At 30.3% G+C, this 19,370-nt stretch overlaps 1 protein-coding gene across 1 annotated transcript in view; it reads right to left on the bottom strand.

Annotated features, from left to right (window-relative positions):
* The window catches only part of LOC135513189 (phosphatidylinositol 3-kinase regulatory subunit gamma-like), a 400,919-nt gene that overhangs the window by 170,129 nt on the left and 211,420 nt on the right, over positions 1 to 19,370 (bottom strand). The window contains exon 7 of the mRNA XM_064935982.1: positions 2,163 to 2,248. Coding sequence (XP_064792054.1) covers positions 2,163 to 2,248 — 86 coding nt within the window. The remainder of the gene's footprint in view (positions 1 to 2,162; positions 2,249 to 19,370) is intronic.

Genomic DNA, 19,370 nt, shown 5'->3' with positions numbered 1-19,370 from the left:
GCATTGTTTCTGCTACATAAACACCCGGAGAACCAGCCAGAGAAAATGCACAGATGCCGTTAAGTTATCGCAGCTTTCGTGGCAAAGCAAACAAATGGAGGAAGATGTATGGTATTATTTTATGCTATACGCCCTATTTGTAACAGTAGCTCAGGACATTTCATAAACCAAACTGCTCTTTTCCACTGGAGGTTGTGGTAGAGAGGGATTCCAAGTCGTTTTCCCACTGTGAGAAATACATAAGTTAAATAAACTACATGGCCCAGCTTTGGGCAGCTGCTCAATTATTTTCATTAAAACCACCAGATATAACAAACCCCAAGCTGGCAGTGGTCAGATTCTTACAGGAAGGACAGAATACAGAAAGTCCACTCTCTGCCAGAACCCTGCCGAGCCTTCCAGAACCAGCCTGTCCTTGGATAGTATTACCACTATCCCATTCTACAGACATCCTGCCACTGCAGATAAAATGTGACCTCTCGCTGGGCCTGGGTCGCGCTGTATGCCACACAAACTCGCACCCACGCAAGCACACACACACGCACCCAAGCACGCACTCATACACACACGAGCGCACACGCATGCATGCACCGAAGCAAGCACACACAAACAGAACCTTCTTCCCATGACCCACACACATCATACTGACAGACAGACATCATACTGATAGACAGACATCGTACTGACAGACAGACATCGTACTGATAGACAGACATCGTACTGACAGACAGACATCGTACTGACAGACAGACATCGTACTGACAGACACACATCATACTGACAGACACACATCATACTGACAGACAGACATCGTACTGACAGACACACATCATACTGACAGACAGACATCGTACTGACAGACACACATCATACTGACAGACAGACATCGTACTGACAGACACACATCATACTGACAGACAGACATCATACTGACAGACAGACATCGTACTGACAGACAGACATCGTACTGACAGACAGACATTGTACTGACAGACAGACATCATACTGACAGACAGACATCGTACTGACAGACAGACATCATACTGACAGACAGACATCGTACTGACAGACAGACATCGTACTGACAGACAGACATCATACTGACAGACACACATCATACTGACAGACAGACATCGTACTGATAGACAGACATCGTACTGACAGACAGACATCGTACTGACAGACAGACATCATACTGACAGACAGACATCGTACTGACAGACAGACATCATACTGACAGACAGACATCGTACTGACAGACAGACATCGTACTGACAGACAGACGTTATACTGACAGACAGACATCGTACTGACAGACAGACATCGTACTGACAGACAGACAGACATCGTACTGACAGACAGACATCGTACTGACAGACAGACATCGTACTGACAGACAGACATCGTACTGATAAAACAGTGCTGACCACAAAGTGACTCGTCTATATTTAGTTATGGATGACCTCATCCTTCACTCCTCCTCTCCCCTTCCCCTCCTCCCCATCCTCTCTCCTCACCCCTCCTCCATCTCACCTCCTCCCCAGAGTCCTTCTCACCCCTCCTTTCCCCTCATCACCCCTCCCTCACCCTTCCTCTCCCCTTCTCAAACCTCCTCTCCCCTCATCACCCTTACTCTCCCCTCCTCCCGACAGATTTCCCCTCAACCCTCCCCACCTCTCCCATCCCTCACCCTTCCTCTCCCCTCCTCCCCACAGATTCCTTCTCACCTTTCCTCTCCCCTCATCACCACTACCTCACCCTTGCTCTCCCCTTCTCACCCTTCCTCTCCACTCATCACCCCTTCCTCCCTCTCCCCACAGAGTCCTCCTCAGGCAGGTCCTCAGGCAGGTCTGTTGTCGTAGTGGAACCACAAACTGCACAGTCATATGTAGGTGTGTCTGTCATATTATGAAACATGATGAAGCTGAATTGTGAGACACATCGAATAATAGCAAATCCAGGAACCACAATGAGGACCTCCGCATTCTCTATTGAAGTAGAGACCAAGGCCTTCCCGTGGACCCTGTTCAGAAGCAGTGTACTGTGTAGAACATCTGAACCCATTTGTGACACAGTAAGTCCATGACCCTCCACCATGTTGGCACAGAGAGAAGGGAGGGGGGTGTGTGCTGCAGGTTGGATCCAAAGGGGGAGTGTCCTACCTGGGGCTGCCTGTATCTCCACCAGTCCCCCGGCTGCAATCAGGGCCTCCATGATCTTCACGTGGTGTTCTGGGTTTACGTCCGCACTGCAGGCAGATGGACAGGCAGGGAAATAGGTCAGAGGTCAAAGGAAGGGACAGAGAGGTCAAGAAGTCATTGATGTAAATATTGACATAAACATAACATTGTGTTGTTGGGGAGTCAAGAGTTACAACGTCACTTGAATAGAGCGAGAAAGAGGGGAGGGGTGAAAGAGAGAGAGAGCTTGCTATCCATCAGATAAAAATACAAGCTATTAGTATGGTTGAACTGCATTAGAGAATTAAACAAAATGGCTTCTTTGAAGGTATTGTAAAACTAGTACAAGTTCTAGTTCTAGTTTCTGGGGAATGAACCCCTTCCCTCCCTTCCACTCTCCTCTATTGAATTTTGCCTGCTGCTGGGTCAGAGAATCTGTTGATTAACTTAGGTACTTATTCCCTATAATTCAAGTCCTGTGGTGAATGTGTGACGGACGTCTCTCAGAGGAAGATGACTAAACGAAATGACTTTTTGAGGCGCGATACACTTTCAAATCAAATCAAATCAAATGGTATTGGTCACATACACATGGTTAGCAGATGTTATTGCGAGTGTAGCGAAATGCTTGTGCTTCTATTTCCGACAGTGCAATAATATCTAACAAGTAATATAACAATTTCACTACAACTACTTTATACACACAAATCTAAGAAAAGGGATAGAATAAGAATATATACATATAAATATATGGATGAGCGATGACCGAGAGGCTTAGGCAAGATGCAGTAGATGGTGTAGAATACAGTATATAAACTCAGCAAAAAAAGAAACTGTCTTTCAAAGATAATTCAAAAAAATCCAAATAACTTCACAGATCTTCATTGTAAATGGGTTTAACACTGATTCACATGCTTGTTCAATGAACCATAAACAATCAATGAACATGCTGTAAATAATTGCTGAACATGCAATTAATGACCCGTATGATCTACTACTTTATGATCTAGTACTATATGATCTACTACTATATGATCTACAATATGATCTACTACTATATGATCTAGTACTATATGATCTAGTACTATATGATCTAGTACTATATGATCTACTATATGATCTAGTACTATATGATCTAGTACTATATGATCTACTATATGATCTACTACTATATGATCTACTACTATATGATCTACTACTATATGATCTACTTTATGATCTACTACTATATGATCTACTACTATATGATCTACTATTATATCATCTACGACTATATGATCTACTTTATGATCTACTACTATATGATCTACTTTATGATCTACTATTATATGATCTACTACTATATGTTCTACTACTATATCATCTACTACTATATGATCTTCTACTATATGATCTACTACTATATGATCTACTTTATGTTCTACTACTATATGATCTAGTACTATATGATCTACTACTATATGATCTACTTTGTTCTACTACTATATGATCTACTACTATATGTTCTACTAATATATGATCTACTTTATGTTCTACTACTATATGCTCTACTACTATATGATCTAGTACTATATGATCTACTACTATATGATCTAGTACTATATGATCTAGTACTATATGATCTAATACTATATGATCTACTAATATATGATCTACTACTATATGATCTACAATATGATCTACTACAATATGATCTAGTACTATATGATCTACTATATGATCTACTACTATATGATCTACTACTATATGATCTAGTACTATATGATCTACTACTATATGATCTACTACTATATGATCTACTACTATATGATCTACTTTATGATCTACTACTATACGATCTACTACTATACGATCTAGTACTATATGATCTAGTACTATATGATCTACTACTATATGATCTAGTACTATATGATCTAGAACTATATGATCTACTACTATATGATCTACTACTATATGATCTACTTTATGTTCTACTACTATATGATCTACTACTATATGATCTACAATATGATCTACTAATATATGATCTAGTACTATATGATCTACTACTATATGATCTACAATATGATCTACTACTATATGATCTAGTACTATATGATCTACTATATGATCTACTACTATATGATCTACTACTATATGATCTACTACTATATGATCTACTTTATGATCTACTACTATATGATCTACTACTATATGATCTACTACTATATGACCTACTTTATGATCTACTACTATATGATCTACTACCATATGTTCTACTACTATATCATCTACTACTGTATGATCTACTACTATATGATCTACTTTATGTTCTACTACTATATGATCTAGTACTATATGATCTACTACTATATGATCTACTTTGTTCTACTACTATATGATCTACTACTTATTGTTCTATTACTATATGATCTAGTACTATATGATCTACTACTATATGATCTACTAATATATGATCTACTACTATATGTTCTACTACTCTATGATCTAGTACTATATGATCTACTACTATATGATCTACTACTATATGATATACTACTATATGATCTACTACTATATGATCTACAATATGATCTACTACTATATGATCTAGTACTATATGATCTACTACTATATGATCTACTTTATGTTCTACTACTATATGATCTACTACTATATGATCTAGTACTGTATGATATACTACTATATGATCTACTACTATATGATCTAGTACTATATCATCTACTATATGATCTACTACTATATGATCTACTACTATATGATCTACTTTATGTTCTACTACTATGTGATCTACTACTATATGATCTAGTACTATATGATCTACTATATGATCTACTACTTTATGATCTACTTTATGTTCTACTACTATAAAATCTACTACTATATGATCTAGTACTATATGATCTACTACTATATGATCTACTACTATATGATATACTACTTTATGATTTACTACTTTATGATCTACTACTATATGATCTACTACTATATGATATACTACTTTATGATCTACTACTTTATGATCTACTACTATATGATATACTACTTTATGATCTACTACTATATGATCTACTACTATATGATCTACTACTATATGATCTACTACTATATGATCTACTTTATGATCTACTACTATACGATCTAGTACTATATGATCTAGTACTATATGATCTACTACTATATGATCTACTACTATATGATCTACTTTATGTTCTACTACTATATGATCTACTACTATATGATATACTTCTATATGATCTACTACTATATGATCTACTACTATATGTTCTACTAATATATGATCTAGTACTATATGATCTACTTCTATATGATCTACTACTATATGATCTACTACTATATGTTCTACTAATATATGATCTACTAATATATGATCTAGTACTATATGATCTCCTACTATATGATCTACAATATGATCTACTACTATATCATCTACTACTATATGATCTTCTACTATATGATCTACTTTATGTTCTACTACTATATGATCTAGTACTATATGATCTACTACTATATGATCTACTTTGTTCTACTACTATATGATCTACTACAATATGTTCTACTACTATATGATCTAGTACTATATGATCTACTACTATATGATCTAGTACTATATGATCTACAATATGATCTACTACTATATGATCTACTACTATATGATCTACTTTATGATCTACTACTATATGATCTACTACTGTATGATCTACTACTATATGACCTACTTTATGATCTACTACTATATGATCTACTACTATATGTTCTACTACTATATCATCTACTACTGTATGATCTACTACTATATGATCTACTTTATGTTCTACTACTATTTGATCTAGTACTATATGATCTACTACTATATGATCTACTTTGTTCTACTACTATATGATCTACTACTATATGATATACTACTTTATGATCTACTACTATATGATCTACTACTATATGATATACTACTTTATGATCTACTACTTTATGATCTACTACTATATGATATACTACTTTATGATCTACTACTATATGATCTACTACTATATGATCTACTACTATATGATCTACTACTATATGATCTACTACTATATGATCTACTACTATACGATCTAGTACTATATGATCTAGTACTATATGATCTACTACTATATGATCTACTACTATATGATCTACTTTATGTTCTACTACTATATGATCTACTACTATATGATATACTTCTATATGATCTACTACTATATGTTCTACTAATATATGATCTAGTACTATATGATCTACTTCTATATGATCTACTACTATATGATCTACTACTATATGTTCTACTAATATATGATCTACTAATATATGATCTAGTACTATATGATCTACTACTATATGATCTACAATATGATCTACTACTATATGATCTAGTACTATATGATCTACTATATGTTCTACTACTATATCATCTACTACTATATGATCTTCTACTATATGATCTACTTTATGTTCTACTACTATATGATCTAGTACTATATGATCTACTACTATATGATCTACTTTGTTCTACTACTATATGATCTACTACTATATGTTCTACTACTATATGATCTAGTACTATATGATCTACTACTATATGATCTAGTACTATATGATCTACAATATGATCTACTACTATATGATCTACTACTATATGATCTACTTTATGATCTACTACTATATGATCTACTACTATATGATCTACTACTATATGACCTAATTTATGATCTACTACTATATGATCTACTACTATATGTTCTACTACTATATCATCTACTACTGTATGATCTACTACTATATGATCTACTTTATGTTCTACTACTATATGATCTAGTACTATATGATCTACTACTATATGATCTACTTTGTTCTACTACTATATGATCTACTACTATATGTTCTACTACTATATGATCTAGTACTATATGATCTACTACTATATGATCTACTAATATATGATCTACTACTATATGTTCTACTACTCTATGATCTAGTACTATATGATCTACTACTATATGATCTACTACTATATGATATACTACTATATGATCTACTACTATATGATCTACCATATGATCTACTACTATATGATCTAGTACTATATGATCTACTATATGATCTACTACTATATGATCTACTTTATGTTCTACTACTATATGATCTAGTACTGTATGATATACTACTATATGATCTACTACTATATGATCTAGTACTATACCATCTACTATATGATCTACTACTATATGATCTACTACTATATGATCTACTTTATGTTCTACTACTATGTGATCTACTACAATATGATCTAGTACTATATGATCTACTATATGATCTACTACTTTATGATCTACTTTATGTTCTACTACTATATGATCTACTACTATATGATCTAGTACTATATGATCTACTACTATATGATCTACTACTATATGATATACTACTTTATGATCTACTACTTTATGATCTACTACTATATGATCTACTACTATATGATATACTACTTTATGATCTACTACTTTATGATCTACTACTATATGATATACTACTTTATGATCTACTACTATATGATCTACTACTATATGATCTACTACTATATGATCTACTACTATATGATCTACTACTATATGATCTACTACTATATGATCTACTTTATGATCTACTACTATACGATCTAGTACTATATGATCTAGTACTATATGATCTACTACTATATGATCTACTACTATATGATCTACTTTATGTTCTACTACTATATGATCTACTACTATATGATATACTTCTATATGATCTACTACTATATGATCTACTACTATATGTTCTACTAATATATGATCTAGTACTATATGATCTACTTCTATATGATCTACTACTATATGATCTACTACTATATGTTCTACTAATATATGATCTACTAATATATGATCTAGTACTATATGATCTACTACTATATGATCTACAATATGATCTACTACTATATGATCTAGTACTATATGATCTACTATATGTTCTACTACTATATCATCTACTACTATATGATCTTCTACTATATGATCTACTTTATGTTCTACTACTATATGATCTAGTACTATATGATCTACTACTATATGATCTACTTTGTTCTACTACTATATGATCTACTACTATATGTTCTACTACTATATGATCTAGTACTATATGATCTACTACTATATGATCTACTACTATATGATCTACTACTATATGATCTACTTTATGATCTACTACTATATGATCTACTACTATATGATCTACTACTATATGACCTACTTTATGATCTACTACTATATGATCTACTACTATATGTTCTACTACTATATCATCTACTACTGTATGATCTACTACTATATGATCTACTTTATGTTCTACTACTATATGATCTAGTACTATATGATCTACTACTATATGATCTACTTTGTTCTACTACTATATGATCTACTACTATATGTTCTACTACTATATGATATACTACTATATGATCTACTACTATATGATCTACAATATGATATACTACTATATGATCTAGTACTATATGATCTACTATATGATCTACTACTATATGATCTACTTTATGTTCTACTACTATATGATCTACTACTATATGATCTAGTACTGTATGATCTACTACTATATGATCTACTACTATATGATCTAGTACTATATGATCTACTATATGATCTACTACTATATGATCTACTACTATATGATCTACTACTATATGATCTACTTTATGTTCTACTACTATATGATCTACTACTATATGATCTACTTCTATATGATCTACTACTATATGATCTACTACTATATGTTCTACTAATATATGATCTAGTACTATATGACCTACTAATATATGATCTACTACTATATGATCTACAATATGATCTACTACTATATGATCTACTACTAAATGATCTACTTTATGATCTACTAATATATGATCTAGTACTATATGATCTACTATATGATCTACTACTATATGATCTACTTTATGTTCTACTACTATATGATCTACTACTATATGATCTAGTACTGTATGATCTACTACTATATGATCTACTACTATATGATCTAGTACTATATCATCTACTATATGATCTACTACTATATGATCTACTACTATATGATCTACTTTATGTTCTACTACTATGTGATCTACTACTATATGATCTAGTACTATATGATCTACTATATGATCTACTACTTTATGATCTACTTTATGTTCTACTACTATATGATCTACTACTATATGATCTAGTACTATATGATCTACTACTATATGATCTACTACTATATGATATACTACTTTATGATCTACTACTTTATGATCTACTACTATATGATCTACTACTATATGATATACTACTTTATGATCTACTACTTTATGATCTACTACTATATGATATACTACTTTATGATCTACTACTATATGATCTACTACTATATGATCTACTACTATATGATCTACTTTATGATCTACTACTATACGATCTAGTACTATATGATCTAGTACTATATGATCTACTACTATATGATCTACTTTATGTTCTACTACTATATGATCTACTACTATATGATATACTTCTATATGATCTACTACTATATGATCTACTACTATATGTTCTACTAATATATGATCTAGTACTATATGATCTACTTCTATATGATCTACTACTATATGATCTACTACTATATGTTCTACTAATATATGATCTACTAATATATGATCTAGTACTATATGATCTACTACTATATGATCTACAATATGATCTACTACTATATGATCTAGTACTATATGATCTACTATATGTTCTACTACTATATCATCTACTACTATATGATCTTCTACTATATGATCTACTTTATGTTCTACTACTATATGATCTAGTACTATATGATCTACTACTATATGATCTACTTTGTTCTACTACTATATGATCTACTACTATATGTTCTACTACTATATGATCTAGTACTATATGATCTACTACTATATGATCTAGTACTATATGATCTACAATATGATCTACTACTATATGATCTACTACTATATGATCTACTACTATATGATATACTTTATGATCTACTACTATATGATCTACTACTATATGATCTACTACTATATGACCTACTTTATGATCTACTACTATATGATCTACTACTATATGTTCTACTACTATATCATCTACTACTGTATGATCTACTACTATATGATCTACTTTATGTTCTACTACTATATGATCTAGTACTATATGATCTACTACTATATGATCTACGTTTTTCTACTACTATATGATCTACTACTATATGTTCTACTACTATATGATATACTACTATATGATCTACTACTATATGATCTACAATATGATCTACTACTATATGATCTAGTACTATATGATCTACTATATGATCTACTACTATATGATCTACTTTATGTTCTACTACTATATGATCTACTACTATATGATCTAGTACTGTATGATCTACTACTATATGATCTACTACTATATGATCTAGTACTATATCATCTACTATATGATCTACTACTATATGATCTACTACTATATGATCTACTACTAAATGATCTACTTTATGTTCTACTACTATATGATCTACTACTATATGATCTACTTCTATATGATCTACTACTATATGATCTACTACTATATGTTCTACTAATATATGATCTAGTACTATATGATCTACTTCTATATGATCTACTACTATATGATCTACTACTATATGTTCTACTAATATATGATCTACTAATATATGATCTAGTACTATATGATCTACTACTATATGATCTACAATATGATCTACTACTATATGATCTAGTACTATATGATCTACTACTATATGATCTACTTTGTTCTACTACTATATGATCTACTACTATATGTTCTACTACTATATGATCTAGTACTATATGATCTACTACTATATGATCTAGTACTATATGATCTACAATATGATCTACTACTATATGATCTACTACTATATGATCTACTACTATATGATCTACTTTATGATCTACTACTATATGATCTACTACTATATGATCTACTACTATATGACCTACTTTATGATCTACTACTATATGATCTACTACTATATGTTCTACTACTATATCATCTACTACTGTATGATCTACTACTATATGATCTACTTTATGTTCTACTACTATATGATCTAGTACTATATGATCTACTACTATATGATCTACTAATATATGATGTACTACTATATGATCTACTTTATGTTCTACTACTATATGTTCTACTACTATATGATCTAGTACTATATGATCTACTACTATATGTTCTACTACTATATGATCTACTACTATATGATCTACAATATGATCTACTACTATATGATCTAGTACTATATGATCTACTATATGATCTACTACTATATGATCTACTTTATGGTCTACTACTATATGATCTAGTACTATATGATCTACTATATGATCTACTACTATATGACCTACTACTATATGATCTACTACTATATGATCTATTTTATGATCTACTACTATACGATCTAGTACTATATGATCTAGTACTATATGATCTACTAATATATGATCTAGTACTATATGATCTACTACTATATGATCTAGTACTATATGTTCTACTATATGATCTACTACTATATGATCTACTAATATATGATCTACGTTATGTTCTACTACTATGTGATCTACTACTATATGATCTAGTACTATATGATCTACTATATGATCTACTACTTTATGATCTACTTTATGTTCTACTACTATATGATCTACTACTATATGATCTAGTACTATATGATCTACTACTATATGATCTACTACTATATGATATACTACTTTATGATCTACTACTTTATGATCTACTACTATATGATCTACTACTATATGATATACTACTTTATGATCTACTACTTTATGATCTACTACTATATGATATACTACTTTATGATCTACTACTATATGATCTACTACTATATGATCTACTACTATATGATCTACTACTATATGATCTACTTTATGATCTACTACTATACGATCTAGTACTATATGATCTAGTACTATATGATCTACTACTATATGATCTACTTTATGTTCTACTACTATATGATCTACTACTATATGATATACTTCTATATGATCTACTACTATATGATCTACTACTATATGTTCTACTAATATATGATCTAGTACTATATGATCTACTTCTATATGATCTACTACTATATGATCTACTACTATATGTTCTACTAATATATGATCTACTAATATATGATCTAGTACTATATGATCTACTACTATATGATCTACAATATGATCTACTACTATATGATCTAGTACTATATGATCTACTATATGTTCTACTACTATATCATCTACTACTATATGATCTTCTACTATATGATCTACTTTATGTTCTACTACTATATGATCTAGTACTATATGATCTACTACTATATGATCTACTTTGTTCTACTACTATATGATCTACTACTATATGTTCTACTACTATATGATCTAGTACTATATGATCTACTACTATATGATCTAGTACTATATGATCTACAATATGATCTACTACTATATGATCTACTACTATATGATCTACTACTATATGATATACTTTATGATCTACTACTATATGATCTACTACTATATGATCTACTACTATATGACCTACTTTATGATCTACTACTATATGATCTACTACTATATGTTCTACTACTATATCATCTACTACTGTATGATCTACTACTATATGATCTACTTTATGTTCTACTACTATATGATCTAGTACTATATGATCTACTACTATATGATCTACGTTTTTCTACTACTATATGATCTACTACTATATGTTCTACTACTATATGATATACTACTATATGATCTACTACTATATGATCTACAATATGATCTACTACTATATGATCTAGTACTATATGATCTACTATATGATCTACTACTATATGATCTACTTTATGTTCTACTACTATATGATCTACTACTATATGATCTAGTACTGTATGATCTACTACTATATGATCTACTACTATATGATCTAGTACTATATCATCTACTATATGATCTACTACTATATGATCTACTACTATATGATCTACTACTAAATGATCTACTTTATGTTCTACTACTATATGATCTACTACTATATGATCTACTTCTATATGATCTACTACTATATGATCTACTACTATATGTTCTACTAATATATGATCTAGTACTATATGATCTACTTCTATATGATCTACTACTATATGATCTACTACTATATGTTCTACTAATATATGATCTACTAATATATGATCTAGTACTATATGATCTACTACTATATGATCTACAATATGATCTACTACTATATGATCTAGTACTATATGATCTACTACTATATGATCTACTTTGTTCTACTACTATATGATCTACTACTATATGTTCTACTACTATATGATCTAGTACTATATGATCTACTACTATATGATCTAGTACTATATGATCTACAATATGATCTACTACTATATGATCTACTACTATATGATCTACTACTATATGATCTACTTTATGATCTACTACTATATGATCTACTACTATATGACCTACTTTATGATCTACTACTATATGATCTACTACTATATGTTCTACTACTATATCATCTACTACTGTATGATCTACTACTATATGATCTACTTTATGTTCTACTACTATATGATCTAGTACTATATGATCTACTACTATATGTTCTACTAATATATGATCTAGTACTATATGATCTACTTCTATATGATCTACTACTATATGATCTACTACTATATGTTCTACTAATATATGATCTACTAATATATGATCTAGTACTATATGATCTACTACTATATGATCTACAATATGATCTACTACTATATGATCTAGTACTATATGATCTACTACTATATGATCTACTTTGTTCTACTACTATATGATCTACTACTATATGTTCTACTACTATATGATCTAGTACTATATGATCTACTACTATATGATCTAGTACTATATGATCTACAATATGATCTACTACTATATGATCTACTACTATATGATCTACTACTATATGATCTACTTTATGATCTACTACTATATGATCTACTACTATATGATCTACTACTATATGACCTACTTTATGATCTACTACTATATGATCTACTACTATATGTTCTACTACTATATCATCTACTACTGTATGATCTACTACTATATGATCTACTTTATGTTCTACTACTATATGATCTAGTACTATATGATCTACTACTATATGATCTACTAATATATGATGTACTACTATATGATCTACTTTATGTTCTACTACTATATGTTCTACTACTATATGATCTACTACTATATGTTCTACTACTATATGATCTACTACTATATGATCTACAATATGATCTACTACTATATGATCTAGTACTATATGATCTACTATATGATCTACTACTATATGATCTACTTTATGGTCTACTACTATATGATCTAGTACTATATGATCTACTATATGATCTACTACTATATGACCTACTACTATATGATCTACTACTATATGATCTATTTTATGATCTACTACTATACGATCTAGTACTATATGATCTAGTACTATATGATCTACTAATATATGATCTAGTACTATATGATCTACTACTATATGATCTAGTACTATATGTTCTACTATATGATCTACTACTATATGATCTACTAATATATGATCTACGTTATGTTCTACTACTATGTGATCTACTACTATATGATCTAGTACTATATGATCTACTATATGATCTACTACTTTATGATCTACTTTATGTTCTACTACTATATGATCTACTACTATATGATCTAGTACTATATGATCTACTACTATATGATCTACTACTATATGATATACTACTTTATGATCTACTACTTTATGATCTACTACTATATGATCTACTACTATATGATATACTACTTTATGATCTACTACTTTATGATCTACTACTATATGATATACTACTTTATGATCTACTACTATATGATCTACTACTATATGATCTACTACTATATGATCTACTACTATATGATCTACTTTATGATCTACTACTATACGATCTAGTACTATATGATCTAGTACTATATGATCTACTACTATATGATCTACTTTATGTTCTACTACTATATGATCTACTACTATATGATATACTTCTATATGATCTACTACTATATGATCTACTACTATATGTTCTACTAATATATGATCTAGTACTATATGATCTACTTCTATATGATCTACTACTATATGATCTACTACTATATGTTCTACTAATATATGATCTACTAATATATGATCTAGTACTATATGATCTACTACTATATGATCTACAATATGATCTACTACTATATGATCTAGTACTATATGATCTACTATATGTTCTACTACTATATCATCTACTACTATATGATCTTCTACTATATGATCTACTTTATGTTCTACTACTATATGATCTAGTACTATATGATCTACTACTATATGATCTACTTTGTTCTACTACTATATGATCTACTACTATATGTTCTACTACTATATGATCTAGTACTATATGATCTACTACTATATGATCTAGTACTATATGATCTACAATATGATCTACTACTATATGATCTACTACTATATGATCTACTACTATATGATATACTTTATGATCTACTACTATATGATCTACTACTATATGATCTACTACTATATGACCTACTTTATGATCTACTACTATATGATCTACTACTATATGTTCTACTACTATATCATCTACTACTGTATGATCTACTACTATATGATCTACTTTATGTTCTACTACTATATGATCTAGTACTATATGATCTACTACTATATGATCTACGTTTTTCTACTACTATATGATCTACTACTATATGTTCTACTACTATATGATATACTACTATATGATCTACTACTATATGATCTACAATATGATCTACTACTATATGATCTAGTACTATATGATCTACTATATGATCTACTACTATATGATCTACTTTATGTTCTACTACTATATGATCTACTACTATATGATCTAGTACTGTATGATCTACTACTATATGATCTACTACTATATGATCTAGTACTATATCATCTACTATATGATCTACTACTATATGATCTACTACTATATGATCTACTACTAAATGATCTACTTTATGTTCTACTACTATATGATCTACTACTATATGATCTACTTCTATATGATCTACTACTATATGATCTACTACTATATGTTCTACTAATATATGATCTAGTACTATATGATCTACTTCTATATGATCTACTACTATATGATCTACTACTATATGTTCTACTAATATATGATCTACTAATATATGATCTAGTACTATATGATCTACTACTATATGATCTACAATATGATCTACTACTATATGATCTAGTACTATATGATCTACTACTATATGATCTACTTTGTTCTACTACTATATGATCTACTACTATATGTTCTACTACTATATGATCTAGTACTATATGATCTACTACTATATGATCTAGTACTATATGATCTACAATATGATCTACTACTATATGATCTACTACTATATGATCTACTACTATATGATCTACTTTATGATCTACTACTATATGATCTACTACTATATGACCTACTTTATGATCTACTACTATATGATCTACTACTATATGTTCTACTACTATATCATCTACTACTGTATGATCTACTACTATATGATCTACTTTATGTTCTACTACTATATGATCTAGTACTATATGATCTACTAATATATGATGTACTACTATATGATCTACTTTATGTTCTACTACTATATGTTCTACTACTATATGATCTAGTACTATATGATCTACTACTATATGATATACTACTATATGATCTACTACTATATGATCTAGTACTATATGATCTACAATATGATCTACTACTATATGATCTAGTACTATATGATCTACTATATGATCTACTACTATATGATCTACTTTATGTTCTACTACTATATGATCTAGTACTATATGATCTACTATATGATCTACTACTATATGACCTACTACTATATGATCTACTACTATATGATCTATTTTATGATCTACTACTATACGATCTAGTACTATATGATCTAGTACTATATGATCTACTAATATATGATCTAGTACTATATGATCTACTACTATATGATCTAGTACTATATGTTCTACTATATGATCTACTACTATATGATCTACTAATATATGATCTACGTTATGTTCTACTACTATATGATCTACTACTATATGATCTAGTACTATATGATCTACTACTATATGATCTACTACTATATGATATACTACTTTATGATCTACTACTTTATGATCTACTACTATATGATCTAATACTATATGATATACTACTTTATGATCTACTACTTTATGATCTACTACTATATGATATACTACTTTATGATCTACTACTATACGATCTACAATATGATCTACTACTATATGATCTAGTACTATATGATCTACTATATGATATACTACTATATGATCTACTTTATGTTCTACTACTATATGATCTACTACTATATGATCTAGTACTATATGATCTACTACTATACGATCTACAATATGATCTACTACTATATGATCTACTACTATATGATCTACTTTATGTTCTACTACTATATGATCTACTACTATATGTTCTACTACTATATGATATCGTACTATATGATCTGCTACTATATGATCTACTACTATATGATCTACTTTATGTTTTACTACTATATGATCTACTACTATATGATCTACAATATGATCTACTACTATATGATCTAGTACTATATGATCTACTACTATATGATCTACTTTATGTTCTACTACTATGTGATCTACTACTATATGATCTAGTACTATATGATCTACTACTATATGATCTACTACTATATTGTAAAGTGGCTGTTCCACTGGATGTCAGAAGGTGAATTCACCAATTTGTAAGTCGCTCTGGATAAGAGCGTCTGCTAAATGACTTAAATGTAATGTAAATGTAAATATGATCTAGTACTATATGATCTACTCTATGTTCTACTACTATATCATCTACTATATGTTCTACTACTATATGATCTACTACTATATGATCTACTACTATAAGATCCCAAGTTCTCTCACGTCACCCCGCTCCTCCGCTCTCTCCACTGGCTTCCAGTTGAAGCTCGCATCCGCTACAAGACCATGGTGCTTGCCTACGGAGCTGTGAGGGGAACGGCACCGCAGTACCTCCAGGCTCTGATCAGGCCCTACACCCAAGCAAGGGCACTGCGTTCATCCACCTCTGGCCTGCTCGCCTCCCTACCACTGAGGAAGTACAGTTCCCGCTCAGCCCAGTCAAAACTGTTCGCTGCTCTGGCCCCCCAATGGTGGAACAAACTCCCTCACGACGCCAGGACAGCGGAGTCAATCACCACCTTCCGGAGACACCTGAAACCCCACCTCTTCAAGGAATACCTAGGATAGGATAAGTAATCCTTCTCACACCCCCCTCCCCCTCCCCCTTAATGATTTAGATGCACTATTGTAAAGTGGCTGTTCCACTGGATGTCAGAAGGTGAATTCACCAATTTGTAAGTCGCTCTGGATAAGAGTGTCTGCTAAATGACTTAAATGTAAATGTAATGTAAATGTACTACTATATGATCTACTACTATATGATCTACTTCTATATGATCTACTACTATATGATCTACTACTATATGATATACTACTATATGATCTACTATTAGTATATGATCTACTTCTATATGATCTACTACTATATGATCTACTACTATATGATCTATAATATGATCTACTATTAGTATATGATATATTACTATATGATATACTACTATATGATCTATAATATGATCTACTGTTAGTATATGATCTACTACTATATGATATACTACTATGTGATCCATAATATGATCTACTATTAGTATATGATCTATTACTATATGATATACTACTATACACTCTATGATCTGCGTTGTTTGGTTTTGGAAGTACTTGGCAGAGTTCTTTGCCTGGCATGGCGCTAAATGGTTAAGAA

This window comes from Oncorhynchus masou, chromosome 24 (assembly GCF_036934945.1).
Source record: "Oncorhynchus masou masou isolate Uvic2021 chromosome 24, UVic_Omas_1.1, whole genome shotgun sequence".
Lineage (NCBI taxonomy): Eukaryota > Metazoa > Chordata > Actinopteri > Salmoniformes > Salmonidae > Oncorhynchus > Oncorhynchus masou.
This window is presented reverse-complemented; position numbering and strand designations above follow the sequence as displayed.